General features: G+C 42.8%; 2 protein-coding genes across 3 annotated transcripts; both read left to right on the top strand.

Annotated features, from left to right (window-relative positions):
• Positions 1-603: 603 nt before the first annotated feature.
• ubtd1a (ubiquitin domain containing 1a) lies at positions 604-7,631 on the top strand. 2 transcript variants are annotated; one of them, XM_084375151.1, is made up of 5 exons: positions 604-901; positions 1,337-1,423; positions 5,584-5,811; positions 6,314-6,499; positions 6,688-7,631. In XM_084375151.1, exons 1-5 carry the CDS (start codon positions 850-852, stop codon positions 6,900-6,902), a joined length of 768 nt encoding a protein of 255 aa, XP_084231277.1. In that variant the 5' UTR covers positions 604-849; the 3' UTR covers positions 6,903-7,631. The 2 variants fall into 2 exon arrangements, with proteins under 2 accessions (XP_084231277.1, XP_084231278.1); XM_084375152.1 differs by lacking the exons at positions 604-901; positions 1,337-1,423 and adding an exon at positions 2,394-2,620.
• Positions 7,632-8,528: 897 nt separating this feature from the next.
• On the top strand, positions 8,529-19,181 carry rrp12 (ribosomal RNA processing 12 homolog). Its single transcript, XM_084375734.1, has 34 exons — positions 8,529-8,720; positions 9,695-9,921; positions 10,135-10,218; positions 10,311-10,387; positions 10,475-10,580; positions 10,669-10,785; positions 10,901-11,039; positions 11,536-11,663; positions 11,766-11,864; positions 11,952-12,043; positions 12,141-12,252; positions 12,480-12,580; positions 12,679-12,793; positions 12,879-13,021; positions 13,106-13,227; positions 13,310-13,374; positions 13,465-13,627; positions 13,727-13,881; positions 14,391-14,458; positions 14,553-14,646; positions 14,732-14,890; positions 15,005-15,085; positions 15,172-15,277; positions 15,364-15,471; positions 15,562-15,719; positions 15,812-15,903; positions 16,103-16,258; positions 16,350-16,522; positions 16,608-16,718; positions 16,804-16,850; positions 16,954-17,032; positions 17,523-17,590; positions 17,675-17,757; positions 17,860-19,181. Exons 1-34 carry the CDS (start codon positions 8,582-8,584, stop codon positions 17,960-17,962), a joined length of 3,870 nt encoding a protein of 1,289 aa, XP_084231860.1. The 5' UTR covers positions 8,529-8,581; the 3' UTR covers positions 17,963-19,181.
• Positions 19,182-19,195: the final 14 nt, after the last annotated feature.

Genomic DNA, 19,195 nt, shown 5'->3' with positions numbered 1-19,195 from the left:
TAAGTTGAATTTATTTTTCTTGAACATATTTTTAAGTTTTGCAGTGTATTAGGCTGTTTACAAACAGTTTTATTCCAATAAAACTGGAAATAACTAAGTACTAACATTATAAAAGTGTTTTTTTTGTTCAACATTTATAGAAAGAGAAGGAAACCATCAAAAACAGTTGGTTTCTTCATGTTTAAGTAGTATGAATAAAACTCCAGGTGTGTGTTTGATTGCAAATACCAGATTTAAAAAGAAAAAAGAAAAAAAGGCTAAGATGCACTTTGGCAGTGGGTACACGTCAAGCTAAACTTAAAAGATTAGCAACTTCCGCCTTGCCTTTCAGACTAAAATCCCTGTTGCTGCATACAAACATGTTTTGCACAATACCCCCACGGCACTTCTGTTATTAAACCAAGTCTATCGTAATGACTGTTTTTACTGCTCTAATCCTCTGCTTGTTTGGAAACTTAACTGTTAATCATTTCAAATCAGCACATTTTATTCTGGAGGGGTGATTTCTCTTACTCCGCTGAGCTTGACGCGGGACAGACCAACTGTATCTAACTGCGCATGCGTGCAGAGTGATAAGGCTTTAATTCTAGATCAGTGCAGACGGCTTGTGCTGGTGAGCTCCATCCATTATGATTCGGGGGGGAAGCGGATATTGATTGCAGTGTTTTTGAGGAGAAGCTGTTGAGACTTCCTGGAGGCTCTGCAGGGGCCGAACCGGTCAGCAGCCCTCCAGAACCTGCACCGACACACGGCTCCCAGTCTGTGTCTGTCAACCTGCTGACTCGCATCTCCCTCCTGCCGATCGACGCTTCGGGATCCACTGATAACTTCACTCAGGAGCAAGTTCGGATGTGGCAAGCAAACTGCAGGCGAATGCATAATTTAGCAGACTGGATTTCCGGTAGGCAAAGTGATTTAGTTTATTTTGAATACTGGTAAAGCAAAACGCTTTTTATTATTGAGACTGCAAATTAATTGAATCCCATCGGAGGTGCATGATTTGAATTAAAAATAGATCGCACGAGGTGTCATAGTGCACAGACATGTATATTTCAATGTGAATGGGGAGAGCAGAGCAGCGGTGGCATGAGGTGAAGGCGCGTGTCCCCGTCAGCTGGCAGTACACGTGACGTAAACATCGCAGCTTGTCTGACCTCACAGGAACAAGGAGTGCTGAGCTGTCATTATTCCCTGATGATGCTGCTCCTATAAGGCACACCACTTGACGTCACCATTAACTCTCTCCATCACATCTGCATTTATTTTTTAAAAACATCTGTACTTTAATATGTGGCACATGTAGACTGATGATTTCTCTCCTGGGTGTGGGGTGCAGGGACAGTGATGGGAGGCTGTGTGGGGAGGAGCAGGATGGATGGACAAGGGAGTGCCCGGAGCTCGACAAGGAGCAAAAAACGTGGAGGTAAGAAGCTGGAAAGCTGGGTGTTTTTTTTTTATGGATGCATAGAAGCATCAGAGAAGATGTCCTGAAACTGAGAATAAGGTGGTTTCTACACATTTATTGTTGCAGAGCGAGCTGTTCCAAGTGAGATGAAAGGTGGTGAGAATATGAGTCCATATATCTGACACATAATTATATCAGGACAACGGACATGTTCACAATGTTCCTTACAAAGAGATACACATACGTGCATATCGCCACCCAGGATTCATAGCGGCACCCCTGATGCATGTGCGTCTTTCTCAGTCTCGACAGTCAGGGCTTAGTCATGTGTCTAATCTGTGCTGAGGACCTGCCCCGGCAGGACAGTGTTTCATATAAACACAGGTCGATCCATTCCTTTGCGGACAAAAAGGCGCCTGTGCACTCAGCTGGATCGCCATGCATTATGTATCGAGCAGATGCACAAAGTGTTCATATCAAAGCTTGACCCACTTGGTGCATGACTTGCCTCACGTCGAACCTGCACGGAGGATGTATTTACCTGCGAGACAGACATGACCTCTGATTTCATGTTACATGAATCTGAGAGGCAGATTTGTGTTTACTGGTATAAATAGCAGAGCCTCTGTGAAGAAATAAAACAGTCACCTGTTAGAGGCAGCTCACAAAAATAGAGTAGCTTCTCCTTCAAGTCTGACAGGGGTTTATTGTCCGTTAATAGGTTTAGCATGTTGCCTTTGGGTATTTCTATCCTGTCTCTAAATAGCGCTGATAGGATTAGTCCTCTTGTGTAAAGAAGCCACCTTCTGGCTCGGACACTCACCTTACTCTCCCCATAAACTGAAGCTCTTTCCATGAATTGATCCAGCTGTATTTTGGGGTTGTGAAGTGGTTGCCATTAAAAGGGATATAACAAGCAGAGGCAGTTTGGTCACTTTTAAGGAACTGGGGAAGTGTCACGACGGTTCACTCTGCTCTGACTCTCAATCTGAGGCTGCACATCGAGGAAAACACGACCAGGTGGCTGTCTCTTCGGTTGTTGCAGCAGGCTGTTTAGACTCTTCGTCTGGGTCAGCATCTGTAGCTCATGAATGCGGACTTTTAACTGATTCACATCAAACCTCGGGGAACACACAGCTATGGGAGTGCCAAACTCCAGGGAATACAACTACTATCACGGTCCAGACACACCCTTCAAGTGTGTTTTTCTGAGGAGTAAGTAGAGATTTTTGTGTGGGTTGAATGAAATTCTTTTGTGCTGTACTTTGTCTCAGAGGTGTTTGTGTATGTTGAGCAATTTTGAAAAAAAAAAGTAGCCAAAAGTAGGCTAATAGACAAAAGACAACATGCTAAAATCTTGTTTTGGTTACAGTGAAAGTCACCCATACTAATAGTGCTTAAAAAGTCGTAGAATATCTAATATTGAATTAACTTAAATATCAAAAATATTTTTTCTGACAATAAATATACAGAAGTATCAAAAGTAAAGGTAAATTACTCATATCTAAAAAAAAAAACAAGAACAACATATTGAGATATTCAGCATTTTTTCAATTATGCGTTTTTTTTATCCAGTCGCCAATAAAATAAATTCATGCTACCTGGACTCTGATGCAGCATGCAATCTGTAAAGTAACCTGTAACTTAAATGATCAAGTAAATGTAGAGGAGTCAAAAGTACAATGTTTGCCTCCAAGATGTAGGGGAGTGGAAGTACAAAGTAGCAGAAAATGGAAATACTTAAAGTATAAATACCTCAAAATTGTATGTAAATACAGTACTTGAGTAAATGTACTTTGTCACATTCTATCACTGATGTTGGAGTCAAGCTTGCTTGCTTTTATGTGCATTTGTGTAACAAACAAATGTACAGTACAGGAAAAACAAACAGAAAGAGGTCATAACAACATCCACCATGATGCTTCTTCTCAGATCCATTCAGTCACGGAGAACACAGATCTCACTTTGATGGAGACTTGAGAATAATTCAACTTAGTTTGGGTTGCAGTGGACAGTAATAAGAGTATTTATGCTGCTTATAAACACCGTGCCGAACACGGAAATACTACGAATACCTCTATAAAAACCACTACTACTAGTAGTAGTAGTCATTAATGGTGCACTAAGAGAAATAATAGTCCAAAAATAACACTTTTATTGACATAACAGAAACTCAATCAGTAGTTTTTCCATCCATTGGGAATGTTTAACCTCAAGGGGGGAAACAAACTTGATCCACTGACTTCATTTGAAATGGCTAAGCTGAGGTTTCCAGGTACTGTAGGCTTACAGCTGAGGACACTATCAGAGCTGATCTCTCCGTTCACTCACTCTCCACTGTACACAAACAGTCTGGCTCACTGACTTACTACTGAAGTGACTACTAAGTGTACTACTCTCATTCTAGTAAGCACAAAACCAAACCAAAACGGTCCACACAGTATTTTTTGTTTGAGGTTCAGTGTGTGATGTGCTATGATAATGACCTAAAATGTCTCACTCTAAACTCTACGTTGCATACTTACCTTGAGTTCCTTTTACACCACAACAGATCAGAACAGCTTGCAATTATCTAAGTCAGTCATGTTGTCCGTCAGGATTATAGATAACCGTGGTATTTGTATCTAATTGGCTGTCATGCTAATTGTAACTATGCAGCTGCAACACAAAGGCTTAAAGCAACTGTAGAATAGAATATTCTTTAACACAATGATATCACAGACACTGGCGTAAGTGTAGAGTATAATTTTGACACCAGTTTCTTCATCCAGACTTCTGCTGTATGTTAATTATGGCTTTAGAAATGTAAACAAGTTGATTTCATATTAAAATGTTGCCCTTTATTACTAATGCATGACATGTAAAGTATAAAACCTGTATTTCTGAATGAATATGTATGCAGGCACACATACAATAACACTGTGGATAAATCCAAACTGGCTCACGGTGTTACATTAGTCATTATGTAGTCACCTGCATTGTTAACAACATAGACAATTATTTAAATCTGTGTATACTGTGTGATGCAAATCCCACCTCGTGCCAAACTTAGTAAACAAATGCTGACGTTTGTTCTTGGTGTGAAACATTTTGCATCTTATATAAGATAGAGGAATAAAAGTTAAACCGTTCCAACATGTGATCCTCTGTCAGTAATTTGCAGCAGGTGTGTGTTTGTTTGTCTGTAGACTTGTAATAGTCCCTGATTGTTTTTGCCGGCTTTCATTGGCTAACGCTCCAACCAATGCCTTATGGGATAGGGGCAGATAAATCCTGTTATGTGGAAACTGATTACTGCCTATAATCCACTGGTGCGTGCTCGTGTGTGTGTGCGCATGTCAGTACACATGTATGTGTTACTAGCCACTGCAGTAATCCACAACACTATAAATAATCACTTTGATTTCCCTCCTACTGTGAATCAGTTTGACTTTCTTGGGATGTTGGTACAGTTGATGCACTGTGCAGCGTATATGCCAGTGTGGAAAGTATAAAATGACTCTGGTTATGTTCTGTTGAGATTCAGACAAAGAGCAGTCAAGTGCATAGTAGTAATTAGCTTTATTTTACTTGTATGGAGCAAATAAATCATGATAAATGTGTCTGATGCGAGGGAGTGTAAACACATTGTGCAGGTTCAACGGTTGTTTTTGCCAAACACTGACGATCCCTCAGTGTGGGAGTCTTAAGATGAGCCTTTCTGACCTTGTCTGACCTCGCTGGTGTTTACATGACCGAGTGCAGAGGTGGAAGAAGCACTTAGATAATTTACTTAAGTGAAAGTAGCAAAACAACAGTGTGGGAATACACTGTCACGAGGAAAAAGGCTTGCACTCAATTTTATTCAGTAAAAGTATAAAAGTATGAGCATCAAATTATACTAAAAGTACCAAAAGTAAAAGTACTCATAAAAAATGGAAATTGGGAAAAACATACATTAGCAACACATTTACATGACACAAAAATATTTCTTATATAGTAAATCTTATTTCTTGATAATGGTAAAGTACCTTCACTACCAGGTCTCACTGTCCTATAATCCCTTTTAGCTGCACCCGTTCTGTCAGTAGGATAAATTAACTTGTGTCACTGTGACACCGTCCTGACATCTTTTTAAAAACTAAAAGTTGTCTGCATGGCTGTAGAGCAGAGCATGACCCTGACCCTTTTTCTTTCAGCGCGCAATGAGCCCCTCAAGAAGGAGCGTCCAAAGTGGAAGAGCGAGTACCCGATGACGGAGGGCCAGCTGAGGAGTAAGAGGGACGAGTTCTGGGACACGGCTCCGGCCTTTGATGGACGGAAGGAGATCTGGGACGCACTCAGAGCAGCAGCCCTGGCTGCAGAGTGTAATGACCTGGAGCTAGCACAGGCTATAGTGGATGGAGCCTGCATCACTCTGCCACACGGTATGAAACCATCTGAACACACACACAGACACACATTACTCTCTCTCAGATATGGAAATGTGCTTTGTCCAGCTATCAATTGTAAGCTGTAAATGTCCTTGATCTTCCGGCACAAATATATAACTCACTGTAATAATTCTCCAAATGTCAAAGGACAGTTTGCAGAACGCCATGCCTCAGTTGTTCAGAGATTACTGCTGTAATAGTTACATAATAGTCGCAGTGCTGCGTGACCGCTGTGAATGGATTGGTGCACAGAGAGCCATGACAGAGTTACATGGGAAAAAAAAAACTTCTGTTCGTGCATATTTATCTGCTGTTGAAGGACACTGGTGTTGTTGATGTTAATGTGATGAAGGTGGATATAATGTAAATGTGATGACCTCGTACTCTTGGAAGCAGAGACAGAGGTTGTGTATCGGTGTTATAGTTTGTTGCTGTTGCTGATAGAAAGGTTTTTTGGAAAACGGTTGTTCATGTAGGTCATTTGTCTCATCTGCAGGCTCTCTCACAGAGAGTTATGATGAGCTGGGCAACCGCTACCAGCTCCCAGCCTACACTTTAGCCCCGCCTGTCAACCTCATCAGCGAGACGTCCACTGAGAGCAAAGTTTCTGAATCCACACAAAAGCAAGCTCAGCCCCCTCCGTGCAGGCAAGAGTTCCAGCTGAGGGTGCGACTGTCATCAGGTAAGAAACATCCGGTCTGACCTATAATATGACATTAAAATCTAAAGAACTCCATGTTGTGCAGCTCTCCTTTATTGCATCTTGTCTCATCCAGGCTGGAGCCTGTTGTATAATTCATAGCCATTCAGTGTCTCACAGCTCGTTTGGAAATCTGTGTCAACTCTATTTATGCCTCGCGGTTTTCTCAGGAAAGGATGTGCGTCTGACAGCCAGCTTGGCCGACTCCATCGCCGAGCTCAAGAAACAATTGGAAGAACAGGAGGAAATCGACGTGACCCGCCAGAGGTGGTTCTTCTCCGGAAAGCTCCTGACTGACAAGACTCGCCTGCAAGACGCCAAGATCCAGAAGGACTTTGTCGTCCAAGTGATCGTCAACATGAACCCTCCGGTCATAGCTAACTGAGGACTGAGACAGAGGGCCATGCAGTGAAGGAGATGTAAAGGACGTGCCAGAGAGCGGTGCCGGAATAGGAGTAGGGCTTGGAATGATTTTCCAGTTGGTATTGCAGTGGAATTTTATGTACATTTTTATATAAGATATTATTGCTTTTATATTGCTCCTTTTTGTATTTTTTCCTTTTTCCAAATTAAGTGAGAATATTGAAAAGCACTGAAAACACTTTAGATTAAAAGTAGAGTCCTAAGATGCACATCCCAGTGTCTGTCTGTCTGTCTGTCTGTCTGTCTGTGTGGACATCAACTCACAGCTCTATTGTTTACATGGGTCCTCTCCTCCTTGTCATGTGTGTTACTTGTGCTTATTGAGAAACTAAATATGGTTCACCTGGGGATCCGAAAAAAGGGAAAACTGTTATGTTTTTTTTTTGTTTGTTTTTTTTTAAATACAATTTCTGTCATGCTTTTTAAAAAGCAGGGTAAGGGTAGCAGAAAAGGAAATTGTAAATATAAGTTTCCTTATGTGTTGTTTGGTTATGTAATATGTGCACACCTCATTTTCAACTCACAGCTGTAAATTCACAACAAAGGCAAGGAATGTAACGAAGGCGCCTTTCTAAAAGGTAATAAGAGATGTGACCTGTTTTTTTATTTCATCACTCCAAACAAGATACTGTAGTCTATGTACAATATGATGCTCACTGTACTTGAATAACTTATCAATAAATATTGTAAATCTAAAGTCATTCTCTGCTTTCCTGATTCTAAGATGTCTTTATGGAAATGTTTAGTTAGATCTTGTCCTAAGCGATGATTCCCAACCAAGGGGTCCCAAATCTGGAGGATTACAAGAAGGTTTAAGGAATATTTCTGTCACACAAAGTTTTATATTATACTTTGACGAATTTCTGCTTTTTCTAGTCACACATCGGCTACTAAAATCTCCTCAGGCCTTTAAAAATTCTTCAAATGACACAATCTAAGAAGGAAAAAATGTGGTCAACCTGCTCGCAGGTCACTGCTACAATAAAACCAACTTAAACCCTGTTTTATGGGGTCACAAGGCAGAAATGTGTTGTTGTTTCTGGAGCTTTCAACTGAATCACACACAGTGTTCATGGTAATGGACGTGCAACCTCAGTAGCTCAGCACTTTTACCTTCCCCTTGGAAACAGCTGTTCTAACAAAACAATCCAGATTCAAGGTCCACTAGCCATTGAAGGTGCTTTCAAATGCATCAGGAGATCATAGTTACTCAGCTGCAGTGGTTGAAGAAGTATCCATCTCATTTACTTATCAATACCCCTATCAATACCAATCTACAAAATACTCAAATACAAGTAAAGGTTCTGCATTAAAAACTTACTAAAATATAATAAGTAAAGCATGTAAGTATTATAAACAAAATGTATTTAGACAATGTAGAGTAAAATACTCATTCTGCAGTAAAATGATCAGTGTTCAGCACAGTAATTAAGTAAATACTGTACTGTACTGTACTGTGTTACTTACCACCGCTGCTCAGCTGTTTAGTATGTCGTTTAGTGTTGAGCAGCGCCACCTACTGGTGAAACAACACGGAGGCCTGCTCAGACACGTGAATACACCCGTGACGTCATCCGATGAGCGACAGCGTCATCTGCACCACAGACACTCGGGGTAACTTGAATCTCGTCAACCCCGAAAATGGTCAAATCGGGGAAACTTCGCTCCGGGACCGGGTCCAAACTCAAACGGTGGAAGAAAGGACACAGCAGCGACTCGAACCCGCAGACGAGTCGGTACCGGCAGGCAGCTAAAAGCCGCTATTTCAGCAGACCCTCCGGTAAGCTTCCCACCACACGTGGGTATGTGGCTAGTGCTAACAGTAGCTAGCGTCAGCCATTTAACTTGTGACTGCTCAGGATAACTTCATGTGTTGCGCCATTAAATGTTTGTCAGCTATCATATTTAAGTTATGAGCTGTCAGACTTCATAGCCTTCCGTCTTTTTCTTTTGGGCACCTGAAATAACTGTACGTCTCCATTTTGACATGATAACAACTACTGTGTGTCTGTGGCTGTGTGCAAAAGGTTGTGTCGTCAAATTAAGATTAACTGTCCATTATTGCAGGTGTCATACAGGTGACACCCTGACTCTTTGCAATAATGCTACAACGAGTTTATAACTGTACCAGAGACAGACTTGGAGATGTTTTGGCTCACATTAGTAGAATAAACAAATGTGTGGTTATTTTGAACTTAAAGGTGCAATATGTAACAAATGGCCACCTGTGAAATCCATACTCAAAACATATGGGGGTAGTATATCACCAGAGCAACTGCTAACTGCAGCAGCTTTAGCTTGTTAGCTCAGTTAGCCATGCAGCTAGTGGTCCAGACTGGAAGCTTGGGGGGTGTTAGCATGTACACCCCTAGCACAGGGTTTTTTGGACCGGAATGAGCTGGGGATCGATGCTAATTTAAGTATGTAGCTCTGCAATACAGCACATAAACATAAAACATCAAAACTGCTATTTGTTCACATTCTTCAGATCATTTGGTTGTTAGTTTGTGATCACTTTTACATCCATGTCTTTGAATGTGCAGGATGTGTTCAAACATGCCTAAAGCTGCGAGTCAGCACCCAGTTTTGTGGTTATTTCATGTCAATTCAGTGTGCTGAGTATAGAGCCAAAACAACAACGAGACTGTCTTTTTCTAGATATGTAAAGGCAGCACTGTAGTTGCCTTGTACATGCCAGTTGTGCTGTAGGACGGCTTCAATTTGTCACCTTCATCATGTTTTTTCTTCCTACAGAAAAGAGTGATCTAACAGTCGATGCCCTTAAGCTGCACAATGAGCTGCAGGTCGGTCCGCTGGAGATCGGAGGCAGTCGCAAAGACGCCTGTATGGAAGAGGATGCAGGTGAGGCGTTTTCAGACAGGACCTCTGGTACCTTCCTCAGCGGGCTGTCGGACTGCTCCAACCTGACCTTCAGGAAGGTGCAGCGATACTGGGAGTCCAACTCAGCTGCTCATAAAGAGGTAGGCGATGGTAGATCATGTATTCAAAAATACCCCATAAATAAATAGTTAGTAGTACTACTGAAGTAGTTGCGAAAATCCCCCTTTTGCATCAGGAGAAAAGTGGAAAAGTTGTTGTGACACTTCTCGGAGTTGATTCAAGGATGCCAACACTACAAATATATATTGGTTAATCCAAAATGCTGAGTTTTAACTACATCACCTGCCTCACAGATCTGTGCAGTGTTGGCAGCTGTTACTGAGGTGATCCGTGGTCAAGGAGGGAAGGAGACTGAAACAGAATACTTTGCCGCTCTGGTAAGTTCTGCCTTTTCTTTAATATAATGCCTAAAACAGAACCAAATAACTTTGTGTTTGTGAAAAGTAAAGCATATTTGTGCCTTTTGTAGATGACCACCCTGGAGGTTGTGGATTCAGCAGAGTCCCAGGCTGCAGTGGCGTACCTCCTCAACCTCGTTATGAAACGGTTGGACTTAATGACTTTTTTCCCCCCATGCATATCAAGGCTAATTAGATGTAACTTGAAATCTGACTGGGGTATTGTGCTCCCTAGGGTTCCTGCTCCAGTGCTCATGTCCAAGTTCTCGGACACCACCAAAGCTCTGATGGACATCATGTCCAAACAGGCCACTTCTGACACCGCCTCAGCTCTCAGATGGGTGAGTAGATTTCTCTCCAAGCCCGTTTGTTTGTTAATTGTTCTTTTTTAAACTGCAGCAAAGATTGATTTAACTTTTGCATCTGTAGATCCTGTCATGTCTGGCCACCTTGTTGAGGAAGCAGGATGTGTCTGTCTGGACTTACCCGACTACTCTTCAGGCGTACCATGGCCTTCTCAGCTTCACAGTGCACAGCAAGCCTAAGGTCCGTCTCACCAGCCTACTAGTGACGGCCTCAGGATTATAACATGTTAATTTCAACATTAACTTAGATGTTTCAAGTTTATATCTTTTAAATGTTATGTCTGTTTTCCTCTCAGGTGCGTAAAGCAGCACAGCAAGGTGTGTGCTCCATTCTCAGAGGAAGTGACTTCCTGTTCACAGATAATGCGCCAACCCATCACCCAGCTGCAGTGACCACAGCCAAGTTCTGCATGAAAGAAATGGAGCAAGCAGGAGGTAAGGCAACATATACCAATATGTAATTATTAGTAGTTCTTTCTGTGAAGAAGATAATGTTGTATCTGATTCTGTCCAGAGATGGGTATCACCACTGATTTCCCAAATCTATTCTATTCTGATTCACAAGGTTTCGGTTCTTTCTGATTTGGTTAGTGATCAGTTACAAAACCAGTTTTATTTCAATATGTAAGCAGTTCTGAGAGAACTCATGCTGCACATTGTACAAGGAACTCTCTCTAACTTGGTGCATCATTAAAAATAACATTTCAGAATAAGTCCCTGGCGGTGGCCACAACCTTTGCTGTACCAAAGGATGTAGATTACAGAGTTCACAGTGTGCATTCAGGTGCAAAAACACAAGAAGTTTTTTTTTCCCCCTCTGTGGCAGTGAAACCCCGATACAGACCACAGGTTAAAAAACACAAAACACGGCAGGTAATTATTTGAATGTCCAGCAAGTTGTAGTAAGTCATGTCTCTTCTTCCCCCCTCAGGCAGCAAAGAGGACACCACCACACTGCATGTGCTGGGTCTCCTAAAGGAGCTGATGGGGACGTTTCCTCTGGGAGCTGTCAAGTCCTGTTGTGAGACTCTGCTGCGAGTGATGACACTCAGCCACGTGGTGAGAGCACAGAAACATTCATGGGTGCAGCCAGATGCCTTTGTTTGTCTACATGGATAGTACTAAGTGTGGTATTTAATACTGCTGTGTTTCTGGCTGCAGCTGGTGACCGCAAGTGCCATGCAGGCCTTTCATCGGCTGTTCAGCGGGAAGCCAAATGCCAAGACCCTCTCACCAGAACTCAACGCACAGATCATCACGGTGAGAGAATGCACTCAAAAAAACTCAACTGAAGTCGTAATGTAAAGATGCGGCGTGAAAGCTAACAGTTAATTCTCATCCTCTCAGGCTCTGTATGACTACCTGCCCAGTGAGAACGACCTGCAGCCTCTCCTGGCCTGGCTCGCTGTCATGGAGAAAGCCCATGTTCATTTGTCGGGGTAAATAAACTGTGCTTTCTCACAATAGCATCGCACATTTATTCCTGTATTCATGTTAAATGCTCGACAGATGAGTGAGCAGTTGGTGTGTCTTTAGTTTGCAGAGTTCTCTGAGTTTGGGTCACCTCCCTCGCCTCTTCTCTGCCGCCATGTCCTGCCTGCTATCACCTCACACACAAGTGGTTTCTGCAGCTGCCAATACACTAAAGGTAAAGACGTTATCAGGCTGAGTCAGATGTTTTTGTTTGTGAAGTCTTGCTCGGCTCAGGGTATTTCTGTATTGTAATTGAATCTTTAAAAATGTGTTCCAGGCAGGAAAGTCTAAAAAATTAGTAAATCCTCTTGACTTGACAAGGAAATTTAACAAGAGTCGGTGGATTCTTCATTTTGCTGTGTATTCAGGGTCCTAATTGACTATTTATGTTGTATGTTTCAGACTTTGTTGACTGAATGTGTGGCCCCTCACATGGAGGAAATGGGCATGATCACTGCCACAGCCTCTGCAGGGAACCCCTCCTATGTCTGCAAAATGTTTCGGTAAGTTCCTTAAATATTTACAGTGCTAGCCTCAGTCTTGTCCTGCTTACTTCATGGCGACTCATCATGATCATTGTTGCTGTCTGCGTGTGTTCCAGCATCGTAGAAGAAGGACTGTCCTATCGCTTCCATGCCTCCTGGCCATTCGTGCTGCAGGTCCTGGGCTGCTTCTATCGCGTCGCAGGGAAACGGGCTCACCCCATCATGACAAAGGTATAGTCGGAAAACTTTGTAGATCACTCTGTGAGTAAAGAAAGAGCACAGTGTTCCTGAGTGTGTTGTCTTGTGTCCTGGATAGTCTCTGCAGTCTCTGGCAGACCTGCGCACCACCCCTCACTTCCCCTTCAGTGGTGAGTTGGACCTGGCTGTAGGTGGAGCTGTTGAGAGCATGGGGCCAGAAGTTGTGCTGGGCGCCGTGCCTCTTAACATCACCGGCTACGAGTAAGTGAACGCACAAACACTTTGCAGTGGTCGTCTTGTCATTATAGTGGTTTAACTGACTGGGTGTTGTTTTTTTTTCTCCAGGGACGACTTGGAGTTCCCACGCAGCTGGCTGATCCCAGTCATACGGGATCACGTGAAGAACACTCACCTCGGTTTCTTTGCAACATATTTCCTTCCTCTGGCCTCAACACTCAAGCAGAGAGGTAAGTGTGTGACACTCCGCTTAAAGAGGTCCAATAACAGCTTCTTTTTCTGTGCATTAATGACTCTGTTCTTGTGTTTTAGCTGAAGAGTTGGAGCAAGCAGGGCAGAAACTTGAGGCCAAAGTCTACCAGACTTTACAGCTACAGGTAGCTCAATGTTGACGAAACTTTGAATTCAGAGTAAAGAGCTCTGGTGAATGAGATGTTTAGAAATGCATGTCTGTATTTTGCCCTCAGATCTGGACGATGCTCCCTGGCTTCTGCACATGTCCTGTGGACCTGCTGACATCCTTCAAAGGCATCGCCCGCGTCCTCGGTATGGCTATTAACGAACGTGCCGACCTGAGACTCACCGTGTGCCAGGCTCTGCGCACCATCATCAACAAGAGCTGCTCCACTGGTGGGAGGACGCACAAGTTCACAGAGAGGCGACTCATAATTCTTACATTTAAGTCAAGTAATTCCAAAAACCATGTCGTGTCCACTTTTATGTCCCTAGAGGAAGAAAAGACAGAAATGGGTCGCTTCGCCAAGAACTTCCTGCCCATCTTCTTCAACGTGTACAGCCAGCAGCCTGCAGCTGGAGAGTCCGGCACCTACAGGATGGCTATACTAGACACCATCAAGGTCTACCTAGCTGTCACCCCAACAGAGGTGAGTTGTCGTACCTCTAGTCTTTAGGGTCTGTGCAAAGTATTGCAAGTTTGGAAAATGCTTAATTTCAACTGTTGTTTCATCTATACAGTTACACATGTAAACCAAACATCTTTTAATATTTGAAATGAGATGATTTCGTCTTCAAACTTGTTGGTTGTCTCCTGGCATTGAAATGAGCAAGAAGTGATTAATCATGATACATACAAAAAACATACAATTAAAATTCATATGAACAGCTGGTAAAATAAAAAATTGACGATACACATCCATTGCAGAGGGTTTAAAGGAATTCTTTGTTTTTCGCAATTGCATTTATAGTCACAACTTAGATGTGATGATAAATGGAAATTTGTGATTTAAGCACCTTGAAAGTGCTTGAATTTTACTCTTAAAAAGCTGTATGAACCCTGAGACGCCTTTCATGCAGAACCGATCATTATTAATAGACTATACTGTCATTGGCCATGATTCTTCTGATGTCTCACTAACCAAGCGATCATCCTCAGATGGTGTGCACCTTCCTGCAAAAAGCCACAGACAGACTGAGCAGCGCAGACACCAATGAGTTCACACGGTAGGACACAAATATGGATTTATCGCTCCGGAGTTCTGTCTGTGTGAGAAAAGATATCGGTACCATCACTCTTCTGTCCTCTTCTACCTCTCAGGCTGTCAATGATGGACCTCGTGGTTGCCATGGCTCCCTCTGTAGACGAGGCCACCATGACTAAAACCTTTGAGCTGATCAGGCCATATTTGGAGGTGAGGGTACACACGATGGGCTTAAATGTATTGTATGTTTCTCAATCCAAACATTTATTGTTAATGTTGTGTCTTTTGTTTTCAGACCAAAGATCCAGGCATGCAGAAGAAGGCGTATCGCGTGCTGGAGGAGATGTGCGGAGGAGAGAGAGAGGAGTGCAGGGCGTTTGTCGTGGCCAATTTGGAAACGCTCAAAGTGGTCCTGCTCGAGACATTGAAAAACGCCTCTTCGCCAGCAAAGAGGGTGAGACTGCTGCGTAGAGGGAAATAAAATAAAGCGAGAAACTAGACGGGACTATATACTTTGATTTAATGTCCTGTCTGATCGTATCTTCCTGTTTTTATTGCTCTCTCTCAGCCGAGACTGAAATGTCTGATCCACATTGTGAAACAGCTCAGTGAGGAACACAAAGACTTTATCACCGCTCTGCTGCCAGAGGTACAAACACAGATAAGTGCTTGCGAACACACAAATACAGAGAGTACCGATATCTATCATCTTCATGAGGTTGTTCTGTGTTGCAGGTCATTATTTGTACCAAGGAGGTGGCTGTCGGAGCTCGTAAGAACGCCTACAGTCTGCTGGTGGAAATAGGAAACGCCTTCATCAGATTCTGTGGGAACACAAAAGGTAACACAGTTGTCTTCCTGCTGATGTGTGTGTGTGTGGAGGTGTGGAGGTTTAAAATCCTAACTGAGTATCTGTCTCTGATGCAGATGCCTTGGAGCAGTATATGATCCTGGTGTACGCAGGACTCACAGGCTCCGTCACCATGATCACCTGTACAGTGTTGGCGCTGACTCGACTGGTGTTCGAGTATAAAGGTAGGCTTGAGACTTTCAACAATTTCCTGTCTTTGTTTTTGAATGTATCCTTGGATCAGTGGACTCAGTCTGGTGTCTTTTCTCTCCCAGACGCCATCGAGGTGACCACCAGAGAGCAGCTGCTGCACAACGTTTGTCTGCTGCTGTCATCTCGTACCAGAGAGATCGTCAAGGCCTCTTTGGGCTTCATCAAGGTCATCCTCTTCATCATGGACGCCAAGACGCTAGGGTCACATGTCACCGTCATGGTAGGCATTAACATTATAGATGATCTAGTCCACTATGAAGACATAATTGTGCCCTCATTTAATCCAGACTTGACTCTGTGGCTTGTGTTCAGATTGAGGGCGTTGGGAGCATTAAAGACGACGTGAGGAGGCACTTCAGAACCAAACTGAAGAACATCTTCACTAAGTTCATCAGGAAGTTTGGGTAAGGTTTATTTTTTATACATTTATTTAAGATACTATAAGCATAGACTGGACCCCAGTCTGCTAGCTTGTGGCTCTGAGGGACACATGGTCCACCTTATTGTGCCATTCTTCTGTTTCCATTCTTTCTACCTCACTGTACCGTGTTAGTGTCATGTGCGGTGTGTGCATTTGTGTCTGATCATCTTCTGTATTTCCAGTTTTGAGCTGGTGAAGAGCATGCTGCCTGCAGAACACCACAAAGTGCTCGCCAACATCCGCAAGGCTGAGGCTCGCACCAAGAGGAGGAAACAGGCCTCAGAGCAGCACGAAGATTCAGGGAGCGAAGAAGAGGCACCTAAAGCGAAGACCCAGAGGTAGACCACTGTTCCCAAACACAAAGCCCAGCCTTCATTCATTAATTTACCTCACTTCCTGCTTAAAAACCTTTCCGCCCCTCCTCTCTAGTATTGAGGACATCCTCGCAGAGTCCGACAGTGATTTGTCAGAGGACGAAGGAAAGGCCGGCAAGGCTCAGAAGAAGGCAGGCAAACCGCAGAAAGGACGGGCCTGGCTCAAAGAAGGAGGGGAAGATGACCCGCTTAACTTCCTGGATCCCAAGGTTTCCCAGAGAGTGCTAGGTAACAGATGGTTACTGTGAGCCAAGATTAAAGAAAGTGAATGTATTCTGTGGAGGTATTTAACATGGCTTTTGTTGTTTCTCAGCCACCAACCCGGCAATGAAAAAGAGTGCCAAGGTCAATCATGGCTTCAAGGTGACATCAGACGGACGGCTGATCATCAGAGAGGATGACGAGGAGGATGTGAAAGACAAAGGTAAGAGGAAGTCCTGTTAGTCAGCTGTCCTGTACACAGTTTCTTCTGAAAAGGCTGCGACAATAACCTTTTAACTTCCCCCCAGATGAGGGAGAGATGAAAGATATCCTGGAAGAGGCTGGAGTCAAGAGTGTGAGTACTTCTACATGTGACACAGTAATGATGTAACTTCCTGCTTCCTTTTTACTTGCTGGTTTTTATTTATCATCTGCTTTTTTATTTTTATCATCTTTAGAAAAAGACACAGAAGAGGAAGTTCCGGGATGACAACTTCGATGAGGACATGGACATCGAACCACAGCTAAAATATAAAGGTAGGACTGGGAGAAAACGTCCTCAGTGAGTTGTTAGTAAATCAGCGTGTGCATAAATCTTGGGTTATAAGACTGCAACTGCTGGTCATTTTCATTATCAATTAATTGTTTAGTCTAAATGTCCCAATTTTTTTTTAAAAAATGCTCAAAACACAATCCCCCAGAGCCCAAAGTGACGTCTTCAGATGAATCCTTTTGTCCAACTAACAGTCCAAAACCCAAAGATTCTTCATTTACTGTTTTAATTGACAGAGAAAAGCTGCAAATCCTTACATTTAAGAAGCTGCAACCACTACAGTTCTTAACATTTTTACTTGAAAAAGGACTGAAACGAATCTAAACTTTGAAGGTCTGTTGGGCTTAACAGCTCAGGATCACAGTAGCTCTTTTCAGGTTAACATGTGGCCTGGTTCTGGAGTTGTAACGTGTCTAGAAAGCACAGTGTCCTTGATGAATTTAGACTAAGAAGCACATTTTTCTTTCTTCTCAGCTGGAGGCTCAGGTATCCACAGACCGCTTGGAGGAAGGGATGACATGGGGGCAGAGTACAAGTCAAAGGTGAGTCAGACAGCATGCAGAAACACTGCGGGAGTTGTCGGTTAGAAACTATAAATCTGAGCGTCTTATTCTTTCATCTCATAGAGAGGAAAAGGAGATGTGAAGAAACAAGGGAAGCTGGATCCCTACGCTTACATCCCTCTGAAGAAGGACCAGCTCAACCGCAGGTACGAGCAATGTTGTGTCATCATGGAGATTAATTTAGCTTCTGCCAGGGAGTTGATTCATTTGAGTGTCGGACGCCAACGTTTTTTTTTATGTGTTCACAGGAAGCGTGCCAAACTGCAGGGCCAGTTCAAGGGCATGGTGAGAGGAGCCCAGAAGGGGGCGCTGTCTGGGAGGAAAATGCAGAAGAGAAAGGGGAAAGCCTGAAGAACATACTAACATTACTCAATGGACTTGAAATACGTGTGTGTGTGTGTGTGTGTGGTAGTGTGTTCATAAACATACTAAAATGTAGACACACACCTTGGATGTGTGTGTGTGTGTGTGTCATTGAAGGTGATACCGGTTTGTTTTTAAACTGTTCCATCTTTGTGAGCTCCAGAAGGCTCAGTATGTGTGTGTTGGATGTGGCGTCTTGGTGTTGACATCAACAAATGGAAAATCTTTTCTGCTGTCAACTCAGCTGTGATAAAACTCTCCCCTCTGATAAACATAAAACAATATATTTATGTGTAATCATTGTCTAAATGTGTAGACAAACCAGAAGACTGGTCTGGGAAGAGTTATGTCACATCTGGTCACTTGAGGGCGCTGTAGACTTCTTGTTGATTAACTGCATAAAAGTCTTCATGAATACATTTAAAGATGATTTAAATCCAGATCTTTAAAGCTGTTTTTGTGTCTGAAAAGTATAAAAAAATATATTTTGCTCTTCAACAATTGTATTTATCAGAAGCCGAAGCCTGCAGTTAGTTTTGTTGTGTCAGTGTGCCTTCAGTTCAGTTCAGCTCCTTAAAGACATGTCAAGAGAAAAGCTGTAGGTTGTTGTTTTCAGGATGACTTAATATACCATTACCCTCGTGTGATTCATTTCCCCCGATGGATTACAGAGAAATGAGTCATGTAGTGACAGACTGACCTCGTAATCGCTTTCTTTTGTGTGTGAGCTGTGTGTCGGTCTGTTTCTGAGCAGGGGAGCAGGACATTCTCAGACTGTGCATCAGCCCTGTGGTTAAATGTATATAATGATTCAGACAACCTCACTTTTGTGTTATAGATTTTCTTTAAGTGGATTGAATTCCCTTATTTTTCCTTAAGAAAATAACCTATAATGACAAAGTGAAAATGTGTTTTTAGAAAGTTGGTCTGAATTCTGTCCAAAAATGCACAAAGTACATTATGTGAGTTTTTCACATGATGTTTCAACGTGCAGAGAAGTGGCTAAAAGATTTATCTCAGAGCCGTAACTTGTTCCAGAAAAGTTATAACAAATCTCAGCCTTTACTATTAATTTGTCATGGATAGATTATAAGTGTCCTGACAGCATTGGAAGTGTAATTAGTTTAATTAAAGAACATCAACAAATGTTGTATCCTGCAACAGCCAATTAACTAATAAATATGCCATCAGGCCTCTGTTGTGCTGACCCCAGTGTGTTTG

Source organism: Pagrus pagrus (genome assembly GCF_965226575.1).
Source record: "Pagrus pagrus genome assembly, chromosome: 15".
Classification (NCBI taxonomy): domain Eukaryota; kingdom Metazoa; phylum Chordata; class Actinopteri; order Spariformes; family Sparidae; genus Pagrus; species Pagrus pagrus.
Note: the sequence above shows the minus strand (reverse complement) of the source record. Positions and strands in the feature narration are given on the sequence as shown.

Excerpts from the sequence above, each read along its gene's own strand:
- ubtd1a (XM_084375151.1), top strand. The coding sequence starts at position 850 with ATGTGGCAAGCAAACTGCAGGCGAATGCATAATTTAGCAGACTGGATT. Across the intron at positions 902-1,336 it reads TTTAGCAGACTGGATTTCCG|GGACAGTGATGGGAGGCTGT; the intron begins GTAGGCAAAGTG and ends TGTGGGGTGCAG. Across the intron at positions 6,500-6,687 it reads GAGGGTGCGACTGTCATCAG|GAAAGGATGTGCGTCTGACA; the intron begins GTAAGAAACATC and ends CGGTTTTCTCAG.
- rrp12 (XM_084375734.1), top strand. The coding sequence starts at position 8,582 with ATGGTCAAATCGGGGAAACTTCGCTCCGGGACCGGGTCCAAACTCAAA. Across the intron at positions 8,721-9,694 it reads CTATTTCAGCAGACCCTCCG|AAAAGAGTGATCTAACAGTC; the intron begins GTAAGCTTCCCA and ends TTCTTCCTACAG. Across the intron at positions 13,882-14,390 it reads TAGCTGTCACCCCAACAGAG|ATGGTGTGCACCTTCCTGCA; the intron begins GTGAGTTGTCGT and ends GATCATCCTCAG.